The sequence below is a fragment of the Drosophila ananassae genome, chromosome 2L, assembly GCF_017639315.1.
Source record: "Drosophila ananassae strain 14024-0371.13 chromosome 2L, ASM1763931v2, whole genome shotgun sequence".
NCBI classification, from domain to species: domain Eukaryota; kingdom Metazoa; phylum Arthropoda; class Insecta; order Diptera; family Drosophilidae; genus Drosophila; species Drosophila ananassae.
The window spans coordinates 1,414,296-1,434,043 of record NC_057927.1 but is presented as its reverse complement, the minus strand read 5'-3'; the positions used below and the strand labels follow the sequence as shown (position 1 = coordinate 1,434,043).

General features: G+C 42.7%; 5 protein-coding genes across 6 annotated transcripts; 3 read left to right on the top strand and 2 right to left on the bottom strand.

Moving 5' to 3' along the window:
* Positions 1-171: 171 nt before the first annotated feature.
* On the top strand, positions 172-10,012 carry LOC6500190 (metastasis-associated protein MTA3). Of its 2 annotated transcripts, XM_001953016.4 has the most exons (13): positions 172-427; positions 1,891-2,052; positions 4,451-4,558; positions 4,869-5,185; positions 5,283-5,603; positions 5,666-5,854; positions 5,924-6,193; positions 6,252-6,502; positions 6,564-6,814; positions 6,875-7,225; positions 7,286-7,413; positions 7,467-7,582; positions 7,679-10,012. In XM_001953016.4, exons 1-13 carry the CDS (start codon positions 400-402, stop codon positions 7,812-7,814), a joined length of 2,628 nt encoding a protein of 875 aa, XP_001953051.3. In that variant the 5' UTR covers positions 172-399; the 3' UTR covers positions 7,815-10,012. The 2 variants fall into 2 exon arrangements, with proteins under 2 accessions (XP_001953051.3, XP_032305541.1); XM_032449650.2 differs by lacking the exon at positions 4,451-4,558.
* A 240-nt stretch (positions 10,013-10,252) lies between these two features.
* Positions 10,253-11,755, bottom strand: LOC6500360 (3-oxoacyl-[acyl-carrier-protein] synthase, mitochondrial). The gene has a single exon (XM_001953015.4). It carries the CDS (start codon positions 11,677-11,679, stop codon positions 10,351-10,353), a length of 1,329 nt encoding a protein of 442 aa, XP_001953050.1. The 5' UTR covers positions 11,680-11,755; the 3' UTR covers positions 10,253-10,350.
* A 437-nt stretch (positions 11,756-12,192) lies between these two features.
* LOC116654516 (methanethiol oxidase) lies at positions 12,193-14,263 on the top strand. Its single transcript, XM_032449666.2, has 6 exons — positions 12,193-12,332; positions 12,422-12,585; positions 12,738-13,207; positions 13,262-13,754; positions 13,809-13,934; positions 14,001-14,263. The coding sequence occupies exons 1-6, from the start codon at positions 12,320-12,322 to the stop codon at positions 14,193-14,195; spliced, it is 1,461 nt and encodes a 486-aa protein (XP_032305557.1). The 5' UTR covers positions 12,193-12,319; the 3' UTR covers positions 14,196-14,263.
* Positions 14,264-15,646: 1,383 nt separating this feature from the next.
* On the bottom strand, positions 15,647-17,149 carry LOC6500359 (3-oxoacyl-[acyl-carrier-protein] synthase, mitochondrial-like). Its single transcript, XM_001953013.4, has one exon. It carries the CDS (start codon positions 17,071-17,073, stop codon positions 15,745-15,747), a length of 1,329 nt encoding a protein of 442 aa, XP_001953048.1. The 5' UTR covers positions 17,074-17,149; the 3' UTR covers positions 15,647-15,744.
* A 437-nt stretch (positions 17,150-17,586) lies between these two features.
* On the top strand, positions 17,587-19,657 carry LOC116655263 (methanethiol oxidase). The gene is made up of 6 exons (XM_032452826.2): positions 17,587-17,726; positions 17,816-17,979; positions 18,132-18,601; positions 18,656-19,148; positions 19,203-19,328; positions 19,395-19,657. The coding sequence occupies exons 1-6, from the start codon at positions 17,714-17,716 to the stop codon at positions 19,587-19,589; spliced, it is 1,461 nt and encodes a 486-aa protein (XP_032308717.1). The 5' UTR covers positions 17,587-17,713; the 3' UTR covers positions 19,590-19,657.
* Positions 19,658-19,748: the final 91 nt, after the last annotated feature.

Sequence of the window (19,748 nt, the reverse complement as noted above, 5' to 3'; positions counted from 1 at the left end):
TCTTTAAACCTAAAAATAACTGCTGAATGCTTATGTCTAAAATATTTTTAGACCTGTTGACTTTGTAAATTAATTTTTTTATAATTTGAACCTTATTTTTTAATTTAAGCTTTTCAAATCTTATCGATATATCGATACGTAGCTATCGTTTGAGTAAATACAGCCCTGGTGCAGCTGTTTACTCGGCGTTGTGTGTGTGTGTGTATTTTTTAGAGTAAGATGGCGACGAAAAAAACGCGTCTTATGTGAAAAATGCAATCATAACAACTCCCGTTTTATGCAAATAAATGTGCGCTAATTTGAAACAGAAACATTGAAAAAGCAGTGCTAAGCGAGTGCCGAGTGCTTTACATGTGAAAGTTTTGGTGCGGACTGAAACACAACGGCAGCATAGTGAAAATGGCCACAAATATGTATCGAGTCGGAGGTGAGAAAAATTTTCCCGTACTCGCTTTTCTATCATCTTTCGTTATCGGCGCCGCCGTCTCCCTGTATGTGTGTGTGTGTGTATGAGTGTGTTGTGTCTGAGAAGTTCACCTACGAAATAATGAAAGTGCATTTTAATTGCCGAAAATCCTTATCACGCACATGGACCCCTAGTTGAGTCATTTAAGGAAATTTTAGTACCGAAGGAGCCCTATTTTTTTTTTCTGTAAATTAAAATGCTTGGAAGTGTAGCAGCGGCAGCAAGTGTTTTCGACATGTTCCTTCCGATAAGCCTGTGTATGTGTGGTTGGCGTTACCCAGGACGTTTTTTTTTTGGCAGCACTAGGGTTCTGAATCATTTTATAAGTAGTTCTTTAAAATAGTCCCTTATCCCAAGCCTACTGGCCAAACCCCCCCTGCTCGAGCTCACTTGCATTTCCCACATCGGGATGCCCAAACCGCTGTGTTTGTGTGTGCTTGTGGATGGAGTGTATCTCTTTTTTTTTGGGTGAGCCGACCGCTCTGTTGTGTTTTCTTATGCTAATGAGCTTTTTGGGCAGCTCTACCCCCCCCCCCCCACCTCTTTTTTAAACAGTACCCCCCTTCTCCACCCCCTTCTTACGCACTTTTTTTCTTCCATCCCGCTTGCTCTCATTGCGATGACGTTATTAAACGGTTTCTTCACCTGCTTTTCTTGACTGTGTGTGTGTGAGTGTCTCTCTCTCAGTGTATGTGTGAGTGTGGTTCAAAATGCAAATGAACTTTAAAACGTAAACGGCTAATTAACAGAATCAAAATAAAAATAAAAGTATATCTTTTAGCTTCAAATGCGAAGATTCATATACGTTTTTAATGCTCATCAGAATTATACGGATATTTTTTGTCTCCATCAGCGCTTTTGGCTTGCCATTTTTAATGGCCACGCACACACTCACATACAACAGTAACCATGCTTTCTCGCTGCGTCCCCACTTTCTTTTTCATCTCTCTCTCTTTCTCCATCTACTTGCCCCGCATCCCCTTTCAGGCATCAATTTTTTGTATATTTTTAATTAATAATAAAGGCTCCTTTTAGGTAATTAAATGTATTATTTGATAATAGATCCCTATATCCTATATTTTTTTCGGTGTATTGGTCAACTACAGGTTCCGCTGCAAATCTTTTGCTGTTGTTGCTTATTTTTAGTTGGACGGATGGATGCCCACATTTGTATTTAATTGAGCAACGCGCATAGCTCTTAGATAGTATTGGTATCCGTAATTAAGCCACGTTTAAACTCCTATGTGTGTGTGTGTGTGTGTGTGTGTGTGTGCGTTTACCTGTGACGTAGGCCTACTAATGAATGGAGTTCTTCTCTCCACCACCAGTTCTTCTGCCTTCCCATTCCGAAAACAACACATTTTCCAGCAACATTAATTTATGTATTTTATGCTAAACATGAAGTCTTATTTCTTTTTTTCCAGACTACGTCTACGTTGAGACAACGCCGAACAGTCCCTACTTAATACGTCGCATCGAAGAGCTAAATAAGAACCAAACCGGCAATGTGGAAGCGAAGGTCATGTGCTTCTACCGGCGTCGCGATCTGCCCAATCCGCTCGTCCAGTTGGCCGACAAACATCAGCGTGAGTATTCCCTCCCGATCCTCATTCCTCATTCCTCCTCCTGCTCCTGCTCCTACTCCTGCTTAATGTTTTTTTTTTATTGTAAATATATTTTTATTATTGTTGGCAAGAAAGTGAGGTTAGGTTGTTGCGGCCTTCAAACAAGTTAAAAGTTAAAACCCGACGAAAAGATCTGCGAGACACCAAAGGTGCAATGTGCCAGGGCATGTGAACAAAAAAATCACCCCAAGCCCAACCCCATCTCCCAGCAACCACCCACCTGCCACCTACCACCTACCACCCAACCACCCATTATCCCACCGGCCGCAGTCAAGCCATCCCAGAGCAACAAGAACCGCAATGACAACAACTGTAAAGGCGGAGAGAAAACGGATTTCGTCCAGTATCCGTCGCATCCACATAAATAGGCAGTGGAGCTTCCATAAGCTGAACTATAGGGTCAAGAATAAAATATATTTAAATCACAAGAAGGCTTTAGATACTCTTCAAAGTGTCGTGCATTTGATCTATTGTATTTTATTAATTATATTTTGATTAAAGAACTGCGCCTTTAATGAGTGGGGAGCTGCACTGTACCCCGTGTTCTTGTTGCTGGTGCTCTGGCTGTTTTTGGTTGCTGCCAGGCGGCGCCGGCGTCAATGTGAATGTGATACTCTCGGTTCGGTCTCGGCTGTAGGTAGACTTGCTGTCTACCTCTGGCTGCTAAAGCTGGCCCACACACATACACACATAGCTACGCTCTACTGTACTGCTGTACTACTGTGCTGTGCACGAAAATTTTCAAGCAAACACTTTTTTGGAGCTGGGGGTAGCAGTGGAAGTGGTAGTGGAGTGTGGAGCAAAGTCGAGCTACAGCAATGTGGCACACGCAGAGAGGCGCGCTTTGCATTTGTGTATACACACACAGTACCCCCCACTCTTACCCCCCAGTACCCCCTACCCCTTCCAAAAAAAAAATAATAATAATAAATATAAAAAAAAACACGCTCTTCAGTCGGTTGAGTTTTTGGCTTTGGCCAGCCAGCCAGCCACCCACTCGAATTCGATACGTGACCTAACGAAAATGCGTTTTCTGTGGCTCTGACCTAACACCCCCGACTCCTTGGCCATTACCCCTTAGCCCACCCCCCCGACATGCGCCCAGAATGCCCATTAACGCAACCCCTTTTGGCCTTAACATCAGCCCGCTGTCATCTAGTCCTTTTTTTTGCATTTTAATTCTAAATATTATTTATTTATATTCTTTGTTTGTGCCGAGAGCCAGTTTTGAGTGCGAGTGCCACCTTTTGGCGGGCCACTTGCTAATCAGGCATTAAAAATTAGCGCAAAAAGTGTAAATTTGTGGCACAAGTGTGCCGATATTCCAACCCCGAAATTTCGACTGTACAGCCACTGTCGCCGAAATGGAGTTGGAAACTAAGCCGAACTAAGGATACTCTTTATCTGACTTTGTTTAAAAAGATTATTTTTAGCTAGAACTTCTGACTAATGTTTACTTTGCTTAATCATTTTACACTTTTAAATTTTTAATTGCCAATTAAAAAAAAAATAATAATAACAGTAAAAATAAAATTCCCATTGTCGCTTTGTTTATTTTAAAAATAATATTTTATAGCCCGCTAAAGCCCAGGTGCTAATCGGCAAGTCAATAGCAGGCCTTGAACTTCCGAGCGAGCGGGCAGCAGGGCATTCGAAAAACCAAAATGCCTCGAAAACCGGGCAAAGGCAAACCCACAAATCCCCCTGCAACCACCCACTACCCACCACCCACTTTTGCGTTTGTGTGTGTGTGATGGTGTGTGTCCTATCTATAGTCGCCGAACAGTCATCCACCCCTGCCCCACAGCTGCTGCCGCTTCATCCTTCGGCGTCCGAACAAACACAAATACACAAAAAACACCTACGGTTGTGCCTCGGCTTTTGCCTCTTTTCCAGCGGCTCTGGCGATGCACCCACGCCCCAAAATGGGGACAAAATGTGAAGCGTACATTTTTTAATCAGCTTGAGAAAAATCATGAGGGAAGCTGCTCTCCAGGACACGCTCTGTTTCTCAGCCACCAAATTCCAGGAGAGATTACATATTTTTTTTTTTATAATATTTATTAATTTTATTTAAGGGGAATCTGAGTCATTTTACTTTTTAAAGCCTTTTAACTCAGAGATCTAGAGCTAAGACCTTGTTTGTTAGATATTCCAGACGTCAGGAATGAATTTAAAACTAGTTTTTATTTAAAACTGCTGCTGAGGCACCTCACTTTCAGCTAATTTTTATTTAATTATAAGTTTGTAACTTACGCCGTGCTTAAAAATACTTTGTAAATAAAACATATTTATTCAAATGCATTAAACATCAAATGAACTCATCGAATCGAACGCAAATATTTATCCGACGGATCAGTGGCCACCGCCGAGGACTCACCGCTGGCGACCAAGCTGAAGAAGACCTGGCTCCGCACACCCGTTGGCGAGGAGCAGGCCGCCCAAGCTGTCCTCGACCCATCAATAGGTACCAGCTCCGGCTCGTTATTCAAATGCTCCTCCGTAGTCTCGTAGTCTCTGAACTCTATCCGGAATGCCACTCTTTTTCAAGTAGATGATAGATTCTACCAGTACCCCAGTACTCATATTTTCATTTCCATTTCTTGTTTTAAGTAGTAATTGATTTATTACCGTAGTTCTTTTTGTTTCTAAATACTATACAGTTTAGATATCAAATAGCTTTTTTTTATACAAGTAGATTGTAGAATTTTTATCTAAATAAATCATTAAAAACATGTTTTTGATAAAAACTAATCATATCATATTTTTTTTTACAGCTGCCTTGGATGAGGAGCGCACCAGCCCGACGCAATCTTCCGGCGGAGCAGGTTCTGGGACGACTGGAAATTCCGGCAATAGTACCAACAGCGGCACCACCAACAACAACAGTTCTACTGCCAGTGGCGGTGGCGGTGGCGGAAGCGATGCCGAAAAGGGTGAGGCGCTGACCAGCAAGCAGCGCTATCAGATCAAGCACCGCGAGCTCTTCCTGTCACGCCAAGTCGAGTCGATACCCGCCACACAAATCCGAGGCAAGTGCTCCGTCACGTTGCTCAACGAAACGGAGTCCCTGCAGAGCTATCTCAATAAAGACGTGAGTTGGTAGTAGCCTTATACCAGTGGAAGGGAATCACTTAATACCTGAAAATTATTCATTTAATTTAATCCCATTTTCGCATTATTTTTTTCAGGATACATTCTTCTATTGTCTGGTGTTCGATCCGAATCAAAAGACGCTGCTCGCAGACAAGGGCGAAATCAGGGTCGGCAGCCGCTACCAGTGTGATATACCCGCCAAGCTCAAGGACACCGCCACGGACGAACGAAAGCTGGAGGAACTGGAATCGCTGGTGTGGACGCCGGAGCACAGTCTGACCGATCGCAAGATCGATCAGTTCCTTGTTGTCTCACGCTCCATTGGAACTTTTGCCCGCGCCCTCGACTGCAGCAGTTCGGTGAAGCAACCTTCGCTCCACATGTCTGCCGCAGCAGCCAGCAGGGACATCACACTGGTGAGTAACTATCTCTAACAGCCCCCTCTCAAATTGTGACTCATTTTTCTCTCTGCTTGCAGTTTCATGCAATGAATATTCTTCACAAGCATGAGTACTCGATTGAGGAGGCCATGTCCTCGTTAGTTCCTTCCACTGGCCCGGTGCTCTGTCGCGATGAAATCGAGGACTGGAGTGCTTCGGAAGCAAATCTCTTCGAGGAGGCGCTGGACAAGTACGGCAAAGACTTTAACGACATTCGACAAGATTTCGTAAGGGCCATTTGAACTTAAAATAGTATTATTGAACTGCCACTAACATTCCGTCTAATTTGAAAAAAGCTGCCTTGGAAAACGCTGAAACAGATTATCGAGTACTACTACATGTGGAAGACCACCGATCGGTATGTCCAGCAGAAACGCGTCAAGGCCGTGGAGGCGGAACTGAAGCTCAAGCAGGTCTACATCCCGCAATACAACAATAATGGAAAGGGCAACGGAGCATCCGCAAAGACAGGTAGTGGAATCTACAATGGCACCACCAATGGGGGCACCGATCTCTCCAACAATGGCAAACCCTGCGAATCATGTGGCGCCACAAAATCATCACAGGTAAGTGGAGAAAAATAACTAAAGAGATATTTTGTTAAATAAGTAAACTTTTTTACAGTGGAACTCGGTCAGTAGTGGACACAGTACGTGTCGTCTCTGTCAGAGCTGTTGGGAGTATTGGCGAAAATACGGCAGTATGAAATCGGCGACCAAGGGCGATGGCAGTGACGGCGACTCCAAAAAGAAAGGATCTGCGACTGCAACCACACCGACTGCTGCGGGAGCGGGTTCTGGAGGAACGCCGACCACTGTAGTTGACCTTAATGACGATGAAAAAATCAGTGATCTAACCAATCGTCAGTTGCACAGGTACATACGATACTATTTTAATCCATTTTGTGATTCATTGAACTTACATCTTCTTCTGTAGATGTTCGATTGTCAATTGCGGTAAGGAATTTAAGCTGAAGACCCACCTAGCCCGCCACTATGCACAAGCGCACGGCATAGCCATCAGCTCTGGATCCCCACGACCCATTATGAAGACGCGCACGGCCTTTTACTTGCACACCAATCCCATGACCCGGGTGGCACGTGTCATCTGCCGCAATATCGTCAAGCCGAAGAAGGCGGCGCGGCAGAGTGCGTACGCGATTAACTCGCTGCTGGTGAAGCAAGAATGTGAGTTTATTTTTGAGTCTCTTATACCACAAACCTAATTAAATTTAATATCTTTTGCAGTTACGAATCGTATTAGTGGTAAATCACAGGCGGAAATAAAGAAACTGCTCCTGCTCAAGCCCAAGGATCGCGGCAGCGTCACAAAGATTGCCAATCGATTGGGTGCGCCGGGCAGCGGCCCGCACGAATGGCTCGTGCTGACACCGAAGGAGAAAATGCCCCAGCCGACTGTCGTCTCATTCCCGAAACCCCCGAAAGCAGCTGACGGCAGCTTGGTCTACGACCGAGTGCCCAACAAGTCCCCCGACGTTGTGGCAGTGCCGGCTGATAAGGAGCTCACCATTATTCCAACGCAAGCCACGTCAACGATACGGAAGCGAGCGCACGAAGAGCAACTAAATGGCACAGAAGGTTGTATTTAAGATATTTTTTGTTAGAAGTTTAGTAATGAGGGGTTTCCTACCATTGCAGTTACTATAGTTCCCAGCGGACCGCCTGCCAAGCGACCGAATAAGGACCCTATGCCCTCGCATTGTCCCAGCCCCGAGCAGTTTGCGGCCATGATGGCTGCATCCGGACAACCGCTCTCCAGACATCATGTAAAGTGTTCATTGTATTCACGTTTTCAGTTTAATAATTTGTGGAATTTTAGCTTAATGGCAAACAAAAGATTGCGCAGATGGCACGCGGAGGAAACGGGCGAAAACAGGTCATTAGTTGGATGGATGCACCGGACGATGTTTATTTTAGGGCCAACGAAACACACAAGTGAGTCATTGCACAAATCCATTATAGAATGTCACTAGAGAATGTATTTTCTTAAAAGAGAGCATTAACCTTATGTCTTAATTTTCTTTTCGATAGAAAAACGCGAAAAATACTCTCTGCCGTGGATCTGCGTCGTGCGGCGCGGAAACCATGGCGCACACTGCCCATCAAGCCTGCTGCCCCCGAGCCTAGTAGCAGGCCCATTGAATCACAAATCGTCATACTGGACTGACCGTCGCCGGCAGACAGATCGGTAAAATCAGCGTTAGCAGCAGTAGCAGCAACCAAGTTGTATTCGTCTTCAGCAAACAGATTCGAGCAGCAACATCCTCCATTTCCATACACCATGGATGCACTGCTTAACTAGTAAGCATTCTCTGGTTTAACGGGCTTGCCATGTACATACTATACATCATAACCCGGAGCAAAAACAAACAAACACACCCAGACCGACCGACCGACAGACCGAGGCATTCAACTTAGGATCAGTGTAGTTACCAGCCGCACTGTATGACAGCAAGAACCGATAGCAGCCACAAAAAACCACTTTATTAGCGCTTAAATAGATGTCTTTTTAAAAAGGAAAAAACAAATAGTAAGATAATAAGTGTTAAGGTCTGTAGTAACAGTAAACAGAATGTGGAAAAAACAAAAAACAAAACAAAAAATATTTATAAATATTTTATATAATTTTTTTAAATTTAAAATCTCAACACACCGATCGCAAAAACATACACACACTAAACTACACTTTTAATTTATGAAGTGTAGGCCTCAAAGCATGAAACTCAAATGTTCGTTCATTTTTAATATATATATCATTTTTTTAAGCCTACACCACAGCATTTGCATTGGTTTTGTTCTTTTAATATATATTTGTGTGCATGTGAGAGTTCTCGAGATATGTTTTCTGTCGTACTTTCCAATAGCGCTTCAAAGTTCCACTTTCAAATTCCTAAGCCTATACCTAGCTAAGAACCAGATACGTAATTATGAAATTGAAAGGCCTCCGTAACTTTTAAATAGTTTTCAGTCAAGATTTGAAGATTTGAAAATGAATTATGAAAGTCATATATCCGATTGGAATTGTTTGAATGCTTTAAAATTTAATAAACTTGTTAATAAATGTGACGTGCAAAATTATAAGGAAAAATTGTACAGTAAAAAGGGTAAAGCGTTAAAATTCGAATAAAATGTATTTTCATAATTTATGTAAACAATTGAAAGTTCAGTAAGCTATCCACACATCCATACATACATACTTACCACAAATGCCCCCCTCCCTCCTACATATAGCATATTATTTACGCATATACATTGATAGGAATCTAAGCCGCAGATACATTTAAAAATGTATGCATGACATGGTGTGTCAACTTCATAGATAACAGAGCGTGTCTAGGGGCGGAGAACCAGCAGAGGAACATACAATATACACAGAAAACCAATAAAATTATATGATTACGATGAGGATTCGATTATAAGCCAACATATTTTTAACTTTACGTATTAAGCAATTTTGTAAAATAAAAAACTTCAAATTAAAACAGTTAGTTAAGTGAGAAGAATGGATCGAAAGCTGCAACAAAATTTGTCAAATACAGTCCCCGAAATTATCAACATGACCCCTGCTAAAGCCGCGCGATTGTTCAAAAAAAAAAAAAATTGAATTGTTTTTATTTCCCACACACTTACTAACTCACATTTAAACAAGAAAGGAAAGCTAACTTCGGGCGGAGCCGAAGTTGATATACCCTTGCAGTTCAGTCGCAGTCCGCTAGGTGGCGCCACGCATCTTATATTATTACATTTATAGAAGATCGTATATAGTCGGCCGATCCTTATGAAATTTGGCATATTGAATTATTTTGCCCAAAGAGTAATCTGTACCAAGTCCCATCTTTCTAACTTAAAAAACACCAAAGTTATGCCAATTCCGACCGTTCTATGACAGCTATAGGATATAGTCGGCCGATCCTCATGAAATTTTGTACACAAGATATTTTGGTCAAATACAACATGTGTGGAAAGTCCCAACCCTCTAACTTAAAAAACACCAAAGTTATGGCATTTCCGATCAATCAGTTATATGGCAGCTATAGGATATAGTCGACCGATCCCGGCCGTTCCGACTTATATACTACCTGCAAAGGAAAGAAGGGTGTGTGCAAAGTTTCAACTCGATAGCTCCAAAACTGAGAGACTAGTTTGCGTAGAAACCGACAGACAGACAGACGGACAGACGGACATGCTCATATCAACTCAGGAGGTGATCCTGATCAAGAATATATATACTTTATAGGGTCGGAGATGTCTCCTTCACTGCGTTGCACACTTTTGACCAAAATTATAATACCCTCTGCAAGGGTATAAAAATATTAGTTGTTTTTTTTATGTACTTGCGACTTCATGCAGCGAAAACAGCAATAACAAAAAATAAAAAAACAGAGAGACAAGCAACAGAAGCAAATCAAACAGAGCTATATACATAATTATATACCTATATATATATATTATATACAGATATACAATATAACAGTACATACAGTGCGCATTGGATAATAGCAATACGCATTAACATTTTTACAGAGCAGATACCGACGATGATAACGAGACGCGAGACCGAGCAACCGAAAAAAAGTTTTCCAAATAAAGTTTTAAAACTAAACATTTTTCCTAAAAATATGCCAACATCTAAGGATTTTATTTACGTGAATTTTTTTTTGTTTTGCTGACGTAAAAATAGTTAACAAATTTCGAAGGACCTTCTATTCCGAATAGCTGGCAATGCACAAGGAGGCATTAGTGCCTCCAAAGCCAAACGAGTTCTTTAGGGCGATGCGACGACTCTGATTCTGAGACCACTCCACGGACTTGGTTACAACATCGACGTCCACATCCAGCTGCTCTATGTTGATGGAGGGCGGTAGCTGGTTGTCCGCACACGCATGGACTACAAACAGTGCCTCCAGATTCCCAGAGGAGCCCAGAAGATGGCCATGGGCTCCCTTCGTCGAGGAAACCCTTACATTTGAAGTATGATCACCGAAAACCCGGGAAATGGCATGGGATTCGATGCGATCGCCAGTGGGTGTTGAGGTGGCATGGGCATTCACGTAGGTGACTTCCTCGGCCTTGATTCCTGCATCTTGGAGGGCCCGCTTCATGGCCAGCGTTGCTCCAGTCCCATCTTCGCTGGGCGATGTTATGTGATAGGCATCGCCCGACAAGCCGTAGCCCAAGAGTTCCGCTAAAATGGGTGCCCCTCGAGCGCGGGCATGCTCCAGTTCCTCCAGCAACAGCACTGCAGCTCCCTCACCCATTACAAAACCATCTCGGGACTTGTCGAAGGGCCTGGAGGCTACTCCGGGATTGTCGTTAAAGGCGGTGCTCAGAGCTCTTAGTCTGCAGAACCCGGCGATGGATAGAGGGTCTATGCAGGCTTCGCCGCTTCCCGCCAGCATCACGTCAGCATCTCCATTCCGGATGAATCTCATGGCGTCGCCCAAGGCATGAGCACCCGTTGCACACGCCGTGGAGACTGAGTGGTTGGGTCCTCGGAGACCATGTCGCATGCTGATGTGGCCACACGCCATGCTGGGCAGGAGTCGGGGCACGAAAAAAGGGCTTACTCTATTGTAACCTCTTTGCAGCTGGTTCCAGGTGCCATAGACTTCGGCAAGATCGAACATTCCCATGCCCACACAGACGCCGAAGCGCTCCTTTTGCTCCTGGCTCAACTCCTTGGGATTGAGGCGTCCGGTGGTCAGGGCCTCCTCTGCCGCCAGAACCGCCAATTGGGTGGCTGGACTCATCAGCTTAATGTCCGACTTGCTCAGGTGTTTATCCAGCTGAAGGGAGTCCTTTGGTATTTGTGCAGCCACTTGGCAGGGCAATCCTTTGAATTCTGGGCCTAGCTTGGAGATTGCTGATTCGCCGGCCAGGATGCGACGCCAGGAGTCCGCCGCATTGTTGGCTAGTGGTGTCACAGCTCCACTGCCGGTGATCACCACCCGTCGGCGGTGGGAATGTGTTGAGGTTGAAGAGTAGCGCAGTGGAGCTACTGTCACAATCTTAAAATTCTTTAAAAAACTCATGTTTATTTGTTAAAATCTCGCCTAAAGGAACTTGAAAAAATATGTTAGATAACAGGTGCTTAACAGCGTCATACTATCAGTAACATAGCAAAAACATATGTTTCAGTTTTCCAAAATTTGGTAAGCGCGCGTAAATTCAAACAAAAAGTGATGCCCATAACAAATCTCTACATAAAATATTTTTTTTTTTTATAAATTGACTAAAAAGAAATATAACAAAGCGCTTAATTTTTAAACAAATGTTTAACAAAGCTTTTAACAATATTACTTTTAATTTTTTGTTGCCACGGTTATCACCTTTGGAATTAATTATATATAAAAATGATGTAGTAAAGTTTATCAGTAATTATTTAATGAATGATACAATATATTAATTTACTTGTTTTTAAAAAGTTCTAATTTGGTTTCTTGCCAATTTTATAGATAGTATACAGGCAATTTAATAGAGACAAAAGTGGAAAATATTTAATTATCTTCTTTCCATATAAAAACTAAAACAGTATTCTTGATAAGAAAGCTGGGCGGACCGGTTTCTGTAGTTTGTTTTCGAGAGAGCGCACACAATCATTTATAAGCTTGTGTATAAAGGTCTTGCTCCGTATCATCCGATTCTCATTCGGTTTCGATTCTTCGCCAAGCAATGTCCACAAAAAGTACGCAACTACTTGCCTAGTATACAAACACATTCCCTGCCGGATCTGAATCCCAAGCAATTTTGATAATTATTTGTGTTTTTCTCCAGCCTGTTGCCGCGGACCTGGTTACGCAACCCCCCTGGATGCCATGAGGAGTGGCCCCCGGGAGAAGCTCCTCTACACTGTCACCGTTCAGCCCAATCTGGATGAGCCCCACGGCGACTATCTGTCCACAGTCGATGTGGATCCAGAGAGCCCCACCTACTGCCAGGTAAATAGACTTATACTTTGCTTAATGAACTAACTCAATCAACTTGTTTATGTTTTTCATAATAAATCAACTCTTAGATTAAATGTAATTTTAGTTAAGTTTATTAAAAGATTAAATTTGTTTTATTTTTTAATTAACTTTAATTTTTTTAGGTGGTTCACCGCACATTTACGAATCAAAAGGGTGATGAGCTGCATCACTCTGGTTGGAACGCCTGTTCCAGTTGCTATTTCGTCGATGAGAAAGCTGATAAAATTCCCAAAAGAAACCGTTTAATTCTGCCTTCCTTAAACTCTGACTTTATCTATATCCTTGATGTCGTAAAGGATCCTCGCAAGCCAGAAATCGTTAAAGTTATCGACGGCGATGTGCTGAAAAGCCACAATGTTACGGGTCCTCATACCACCCACTGTTTGGCCAATGGCAATATCATGATATCAGTTATGGGTGATGCCGAAGGATATGCCAAGGGTGACTTTATCCTTTTCGACTCGGACTTCAATTGTATTGGCACCTGGACGAAGGGCGACAAGAAGGCTTTGTGCGGCTATGACTTCTGGTATCAGCCGTATTTTGATGTTATGGTGTCATCCGAGTGGGGAGCTCCCAATAAATGGCGACGGTAAGAATAATATAATATATCTTAAAATATTTTTAAAATATGTAATCTTTTCAGGGGATGGCAGACGAAGGACCTTGATGACATGACACAGTACGGCTGTCGTCTTAACTTCTACAAGTGGTCCACGCAGACCCTTTACCAGACCATCGATCTGGGTTCGGACGGAATAACTCCTTTGGAGATCCGTTTTCTGCACAATCCCAAACGGGCTGAAGGATTTGTTGGCTGTGCATTGAATGCCAAAGTGTTTTATTTCAAGAAAAAGGACAATTCCGATGAGTTTGAGGCCAAGAAAGTGATTGACATTCCGGAGAAATTGGTGGACACTGGCAGTGGAGAGGTTGAATCTATGGGAGGAATGATATCCGATATTATCATATCCCTGGACGATAGATTCCTGTATGTCAACTGCTGGCGACATGGAGATGTCCGGCAATACGATATTACCGATCCTGAGAATCCAAAACTCACAGGACAGTTGTTTTTGGGCGGCGCCATAGCCAGTGATTTGCCGAATGTGATTGTCAAAGAAGACAAGGAACTTAAGGTTTGTCTTCTAAAATTTATTTAGGAGTAATACTCTAATAAAATATTATTTTAGGAAAGGCCACCGGCTCGTTATGTCAAGGGGCGCCGGTTGGAGGGCGGTCCACAAATGATGCAGCTCTCCTTGGACGGAAAACGATTGTATGTTTCATCATCTCTCTACTCCCCCTGGGATAAGCAGGTTGGTTTTTTAAAGAAACTATTCAAAGGAAAATTTTAACAGAAAATAAATCCCGACTCTTTTCAGTTTTATCCCAAAATGGTGTCTCAGGGCGGTCACATTATCTTGATCGATGTGGATACTGTGAATGGTGGCTTTGCCCTGAATGAGGACTTCTTGGTAGACTTTGGCAATGAACCCTATGGCCCTGGACTGCCCCACGAAATGCGTTATCCTGGAGGTGACTGCACCTCTGATATTTGGCTGGCCAATGATGCATAAGAGCGATTTGTTGAAAATTTGCCACTTTTTCACTGATATTACAATAAATTTTTGACTTTGTTCTCACATATGTTTCAATTGATTTATTCAATTTAAGGGATATCCCCTAGTGATACTGTATCATACTGGCGATGTCTCCCAAAATTTGCGATATCACCAGTAGCTTCAAAAGCAAGCTTTTGTTTGGTTTTAAATTTAACTTATGCGCATAGTTTATGATGAAATTTCGTTGAATGCCTAACGAATTCATATTTAAACATAGCGACTTGTTTGTTGACGATTTATTTAGTTTAATGTGACAATATATACATTTGATTTATTTTATTTCTTTAACAAATTCATCCTTTTTGTGATTAATACCAAAATGAGGCTTTGTCAAATACAGTCCCCGAAATTATCAACATGACCCCTGCTAAAGCCGCGCGATTGTTCAAAAAAAAAAAAAATTGAATTGTTTTTATTTCCCACACACTTACTAACTCACATTTAAACAAGAAAGGAAAGCTAACTTCGGGCGGAGCCGAAGTTGATATACCCTTGCAGTTCAGTCGCAGTCCGCTAGGTGGCGCCACGCATCTTATATTATTACATTTATAGAAGATCGTATATAGTCGGCCGATCCTTATGAAATTTGGCATATTGAATTATTTTGCCCAAAGAGTAATCTGTACCAAGTCCCATCTTTCTAACTTAAAAAACACCAAAGTTATGCCAATTCCGACCGTTCTATGACAGCTATAGGATATAGTCGGCCGATCCTCATGAAATTTTGTACACAAGATATTTTGGTCAAATACAACATGTGTGGAAAGTCCCAACCCTCTAACTTAAAAAACACCAAAGTTATGGCATTTCCGATCAATCAGTTATATGGCAGCTATAGGATATAGTCGACCGATCCCGGCCGTTCCGACTTATATACTACCTGCAAAGGAAAGAAGGGTGTGTGCAAAGTTTCAACTCGATAGCTCCAAAACTGAGAGACTAGTTTGCGTAGAAACCGACAGACAGACAGACGGACAGACGGACATGCTCATATCAACTCAGGAGGTGATCCTGATCAAGAATATATATACTTTATAGGGTCGGAGATGTCTCCTTCACTGCGTTGCACACTTTTGACCAAAATTATAATACCCTCTGCAAGGGTATAAAAATATTAGTTGTTTTTTTTATGTACTTGCGACTTCATGCAGCGAAAACAGCAATAACAAAAAATAAAAAAACAGAGAGACAAGCAACAGAAGCAAATCAAACAGAGCTATATACATAATTATATACCTATATATATATATTATATACAGATATACAATATAACAGTACATACAGTGCGCATTGGATAATAGCAATACGCATTAACATTTTTACAGAGCAGATACCGACGATGATAACGAGACGCGAGACCGAGCAACCGAAAAAAAGTTTTCCAAATAAAGTTTTAAAACTAAACATTTTTCCTAAAAATATGCCAACATCTAAGGATTTTATTTACGTGAATTTTTTTTTGTTTTGCTGACGTAAAAATAGTTAACAAATTTCGAAGGACCTTCTATTCCGAATAGCTGGCAATGCACAAGGAGGCATTAGTGCCTCCAAAGCCAAACGAGTTCTTTAGGGCGATGCGACGACTCTGATTCTGAGACCACTCCACGGACTTGGTTACAACATCGACGTCCACATCCAGCTGCTCTATGTTGATGGAGGGCGGTAGCTGGTTGTCCGCACACGCATGGACTACAAACAGTGCCTCCAGATTCCCAGAGGAGCCCAGAAGATGGCCATGGGCTCCCTTCGTCGAGGAAACCCTTACATTTGAAGTATGATCACCGAAAACCCGGGAAATGGCATGGGATTCGATGCGATCGCCAGTGGGTGTTGAGGTGGCATGGGCATTCACGTAGGTGACTTCCTCGGCCTTGATTCCTGCATCTTGGAGGGCCCGCTTCATGGCCAGCGTTGCTCCAGTCCCATCTTCGCTGGGCGATGTTATGTGATAGGCATCGCCCGACAAGCCGTAGCCCAAGAGTTCCGCTAAAATGGGTGCCCCTCGAGCGCGGGCATGCTCCAGTTCCTCCAGCAACAGCACTGCAGCTCCCTCACCCATTACAAAACCATCTCGGGACTTGTCGAAGGGCCTGGAGGCTACTCCGGGATTGTCGTTAAAGGCGGTGCTCAGAGCTCTTAGTCTGCAGAACCCGGCGATGGATAGAGGGTCTATGCAGGCTTCGCCGCTTCCCGCCAGCATCACGTCAGCATCTCCATTCCGGATGAATCTCATGGCGTCGCCCAAGGCATGAGCACCCGTTGCACACGCCGTGGAGACTGAGTGGTTGGGTCCTCGGAGACCATGTCGCATGCTGATGTGGCCACACGCCATGCTGGGCAGGAGTCGGGGCACGAAAAAAGGGCTTACTCTATTGTAACCTCTTTGCAGCTGGTTCCAGGTGCCATAGACTTCGGCAAGATCGAACATTCCCATGCCCACACAGACGCCGAAGCGCTCCTTTTGCTCCTGGCTCAACTCCTTGGGATTGAGGCGTCCGGTGGTCAGGGCCTCCTCTGCCGCCAGAACCGCCAATTGGGTGGCTGGACTCATCAGCTTAATGTCCGACTTGCTCAGGTGTTTATCCAGCTGAAGGGAGTCCTTTGGTATTTGTGCAGCCACTTGGCAGGGCAATCCTTTGAATTCTGGGCCTAGCTTGGAGATTGCTGATTCGCCGGCCAGGATGCGACGCCAGGAGTCCGCCGCATTGTTGGCTAGTGGTGTCACAGCTCCACTGCCGGTGATCACCACCCGTCGGCGGTGGGAATGTGTTGAGGTTGAAGAGTAGCGCAGTGGAGCTACTGTCACAATCTTAAAATTCTTTAAAAAACTCATGTTTATTTGTTAAAATCTCGCCTAAAGGAACTTGAAAAAATATGTTAGATAACAGGTGCTTAACAGCGTCATACTATCAGTAACATAGCAAAAACATATGTTTCAGTTTTCCAAAATTTGGTAAGCGCGCGTAAATTCAAACAAAAAGTGATGCCCATAACAAATCTCTACATAAAATATTTTTTTTTTTTATAAATTGACTAAAAAGAAATATAACAAAGCGCTTAATTTTTAAACAAATGTTTAACAAAGCTTTTAACAATATTACTTTTAATTTTTTGTTGCCACGGTTATCACCTTTGGAATTAATTATATATAAAAATGATGTAGTAAAGTTTATCAGTAATTATTTAATGAATGATACAATATATTAATTTACTTGTTTTTAAAAAGTTCTAATTTGGTTTCTTGCCAATTTTATAGATAGTATACAGGCAATTTAATAGAGACAAAAGTGGAAAATATTTAATTATCTTCTTTCCATATAAAAACTAAAACAGTATTCTTGATAAGAAAGCTGGGCGGACCGGTTTCTGTAGTTTGTTTTCGAGAGAGCGCACACAATCATTTATAAGCTTGTGTATAAAGGTCTTGCTCCGTATCATCCGATTCTCATTCGGTTTCGATTCTTCGCCAAGCAATGTCCACAAAAAGTACGCAACTACTTGCCTAGTATACAAACACATTCCCTGCCGGATCTGAATCCCAAGCAATTTTGATAATTATTTGTGTTTTTCTCCAGCCTGTTGCCGCGGACCTGGTTACGCAACCCCCCTGGATGCCATGAGGAGTGGCCCCCGGGAGAAGCTCCTCTACACTGTCACCGTTCAGCCCAATCTGGATGAGCCCCACGGCGACTATCTGTCCACAGTCGATGTGGATCCAGAGAGCCCCACCTACTGCCAGGTAAATAGACTTATACTTTGCTTAATGAACTAACTCAATCAACTTGTTTATGTTTTTCATAATAAATCAACTCTTAGATTAAATGTAATTTTAGTTAAGTTTATTAAAAGATTAAATTTGTTTTATTTTTTAATTAACTTTAATTTTTTTAGGTGGTTCACCGCACATTTACGAATCAAAAGGGTGATGAGCTGCATCACTCTGGTTGGAACGCCTGTTCCAGTTGCTATTTCGTCGATGAGAAAGCTGATAAAATTCCCAAAAGAAACCGTTTAATTCTGCCTTCCTTAAACTCTGACTTTATCTATATCCTTGATGTCGTAAAGGATCCTCGCAAGCCAGAAATCGTTAAAGTTATCGACGGCGATGTGCTGAAAAGCCACAATGTTACGGGTCCTCATACCACCCACTGTTTGGCCAATGGCAATATCATGATATCAGTTATGGGTGATGCCGAAGGATATGCCAAGGGTGACTTTATCCTTTTCGACTCGGACTTCAATTGTATTGGCACCTGGACGAAGGGCGACAAGAAGGCTTTGTGCGGCTATGACTTCTGGTATCAGCCGTATTTTGATGTTATGGTGTCATCCGAGTGGGGAGCTCCCAATAAATGGCGACGGTAAGAATAATATAATATATCTTAAAATATTTTTAAAATATGTAATCTTTTCAGGGGATGGCAGACGAAGGACCTTGATGACATGACACAGTACGGCTGTCGTCTTAACTTCTACAAGTGGTCCACGCAGACCCTTTACCAGACCATCGATCTGGGTTCGGACGGAATAACTCCTTTGGAGATCCGTTTTCTGCACAATCCCAAACGGGCTGAAGGATTTGTTGGCTGTGCATTGAATGCCAAAGTGTTTTATTTCAAGAAAAAGGACAATTCCGATGAGTTTGAGGCCAAGAAAGTGATTGACATTCCGGAGAAATTGGTGGACACTGGCAGTGGAGAGGTTGAATCTATGGGAGGAATGATATCCGATATTATCATATCCCTGGACGATAGATTCCTGTATGTCAACTGCTGGCGACATGGAGATGTCCGGCAATACGATATTACCGATCCTGAGAATCCAAAACTCACAGGACAGTTGTTTTTGGGCGGCGCCATAGCCAGTGATTTGCCGAATGTGATTGTCAAAGAAGACAAGGAACTTAAGGTTTGTCTTCTAAAATTTATTTAGGAGTAATACTCTAATAAAATATTATTTTAGGAAAGGCCACCGGCTCGTTATGTCAAGGGGCGCCGGTTGGAGGGCGGTCCACAAATGATGCAGCTCTCCTTGGACGGAAAACGATTGTATGTTTCATCATCTCTCTACTCCCCCTGGGATAAGCAGGTTGGTTTTTTAAAGAAACTATTCAAAGGAAAATTTTAACAGAAAATAAATCCCGACTCTTTTCAGTTTTATCCCAAAATGGTGTCTCAGGGCGGTCACATTATCTTGATCGATGTGGATACTGTGAATGGTGGCTTTGCCCTGAATGAGGACTTCTTGGTAGACTTTGGCAATGAACCCTATGGCCCTGGACTGCCCCACGAAATGCGTTATCCTGGAGGTGACTGCACCTCTGATATTTGGCTGGCCAATGATGCATAAGAGCGATTTGTTGAAAATTTGCCACTTTTTCACTGATATTACAATAAATTTTTGACTTTGTTCTCACATATGTTTCAATTGATTTATTCAATTTAAGGGATATCCCCTAGTGATACTGTATCATACTGGCGATGTCTCCCAAAATTTGCGATATCACCA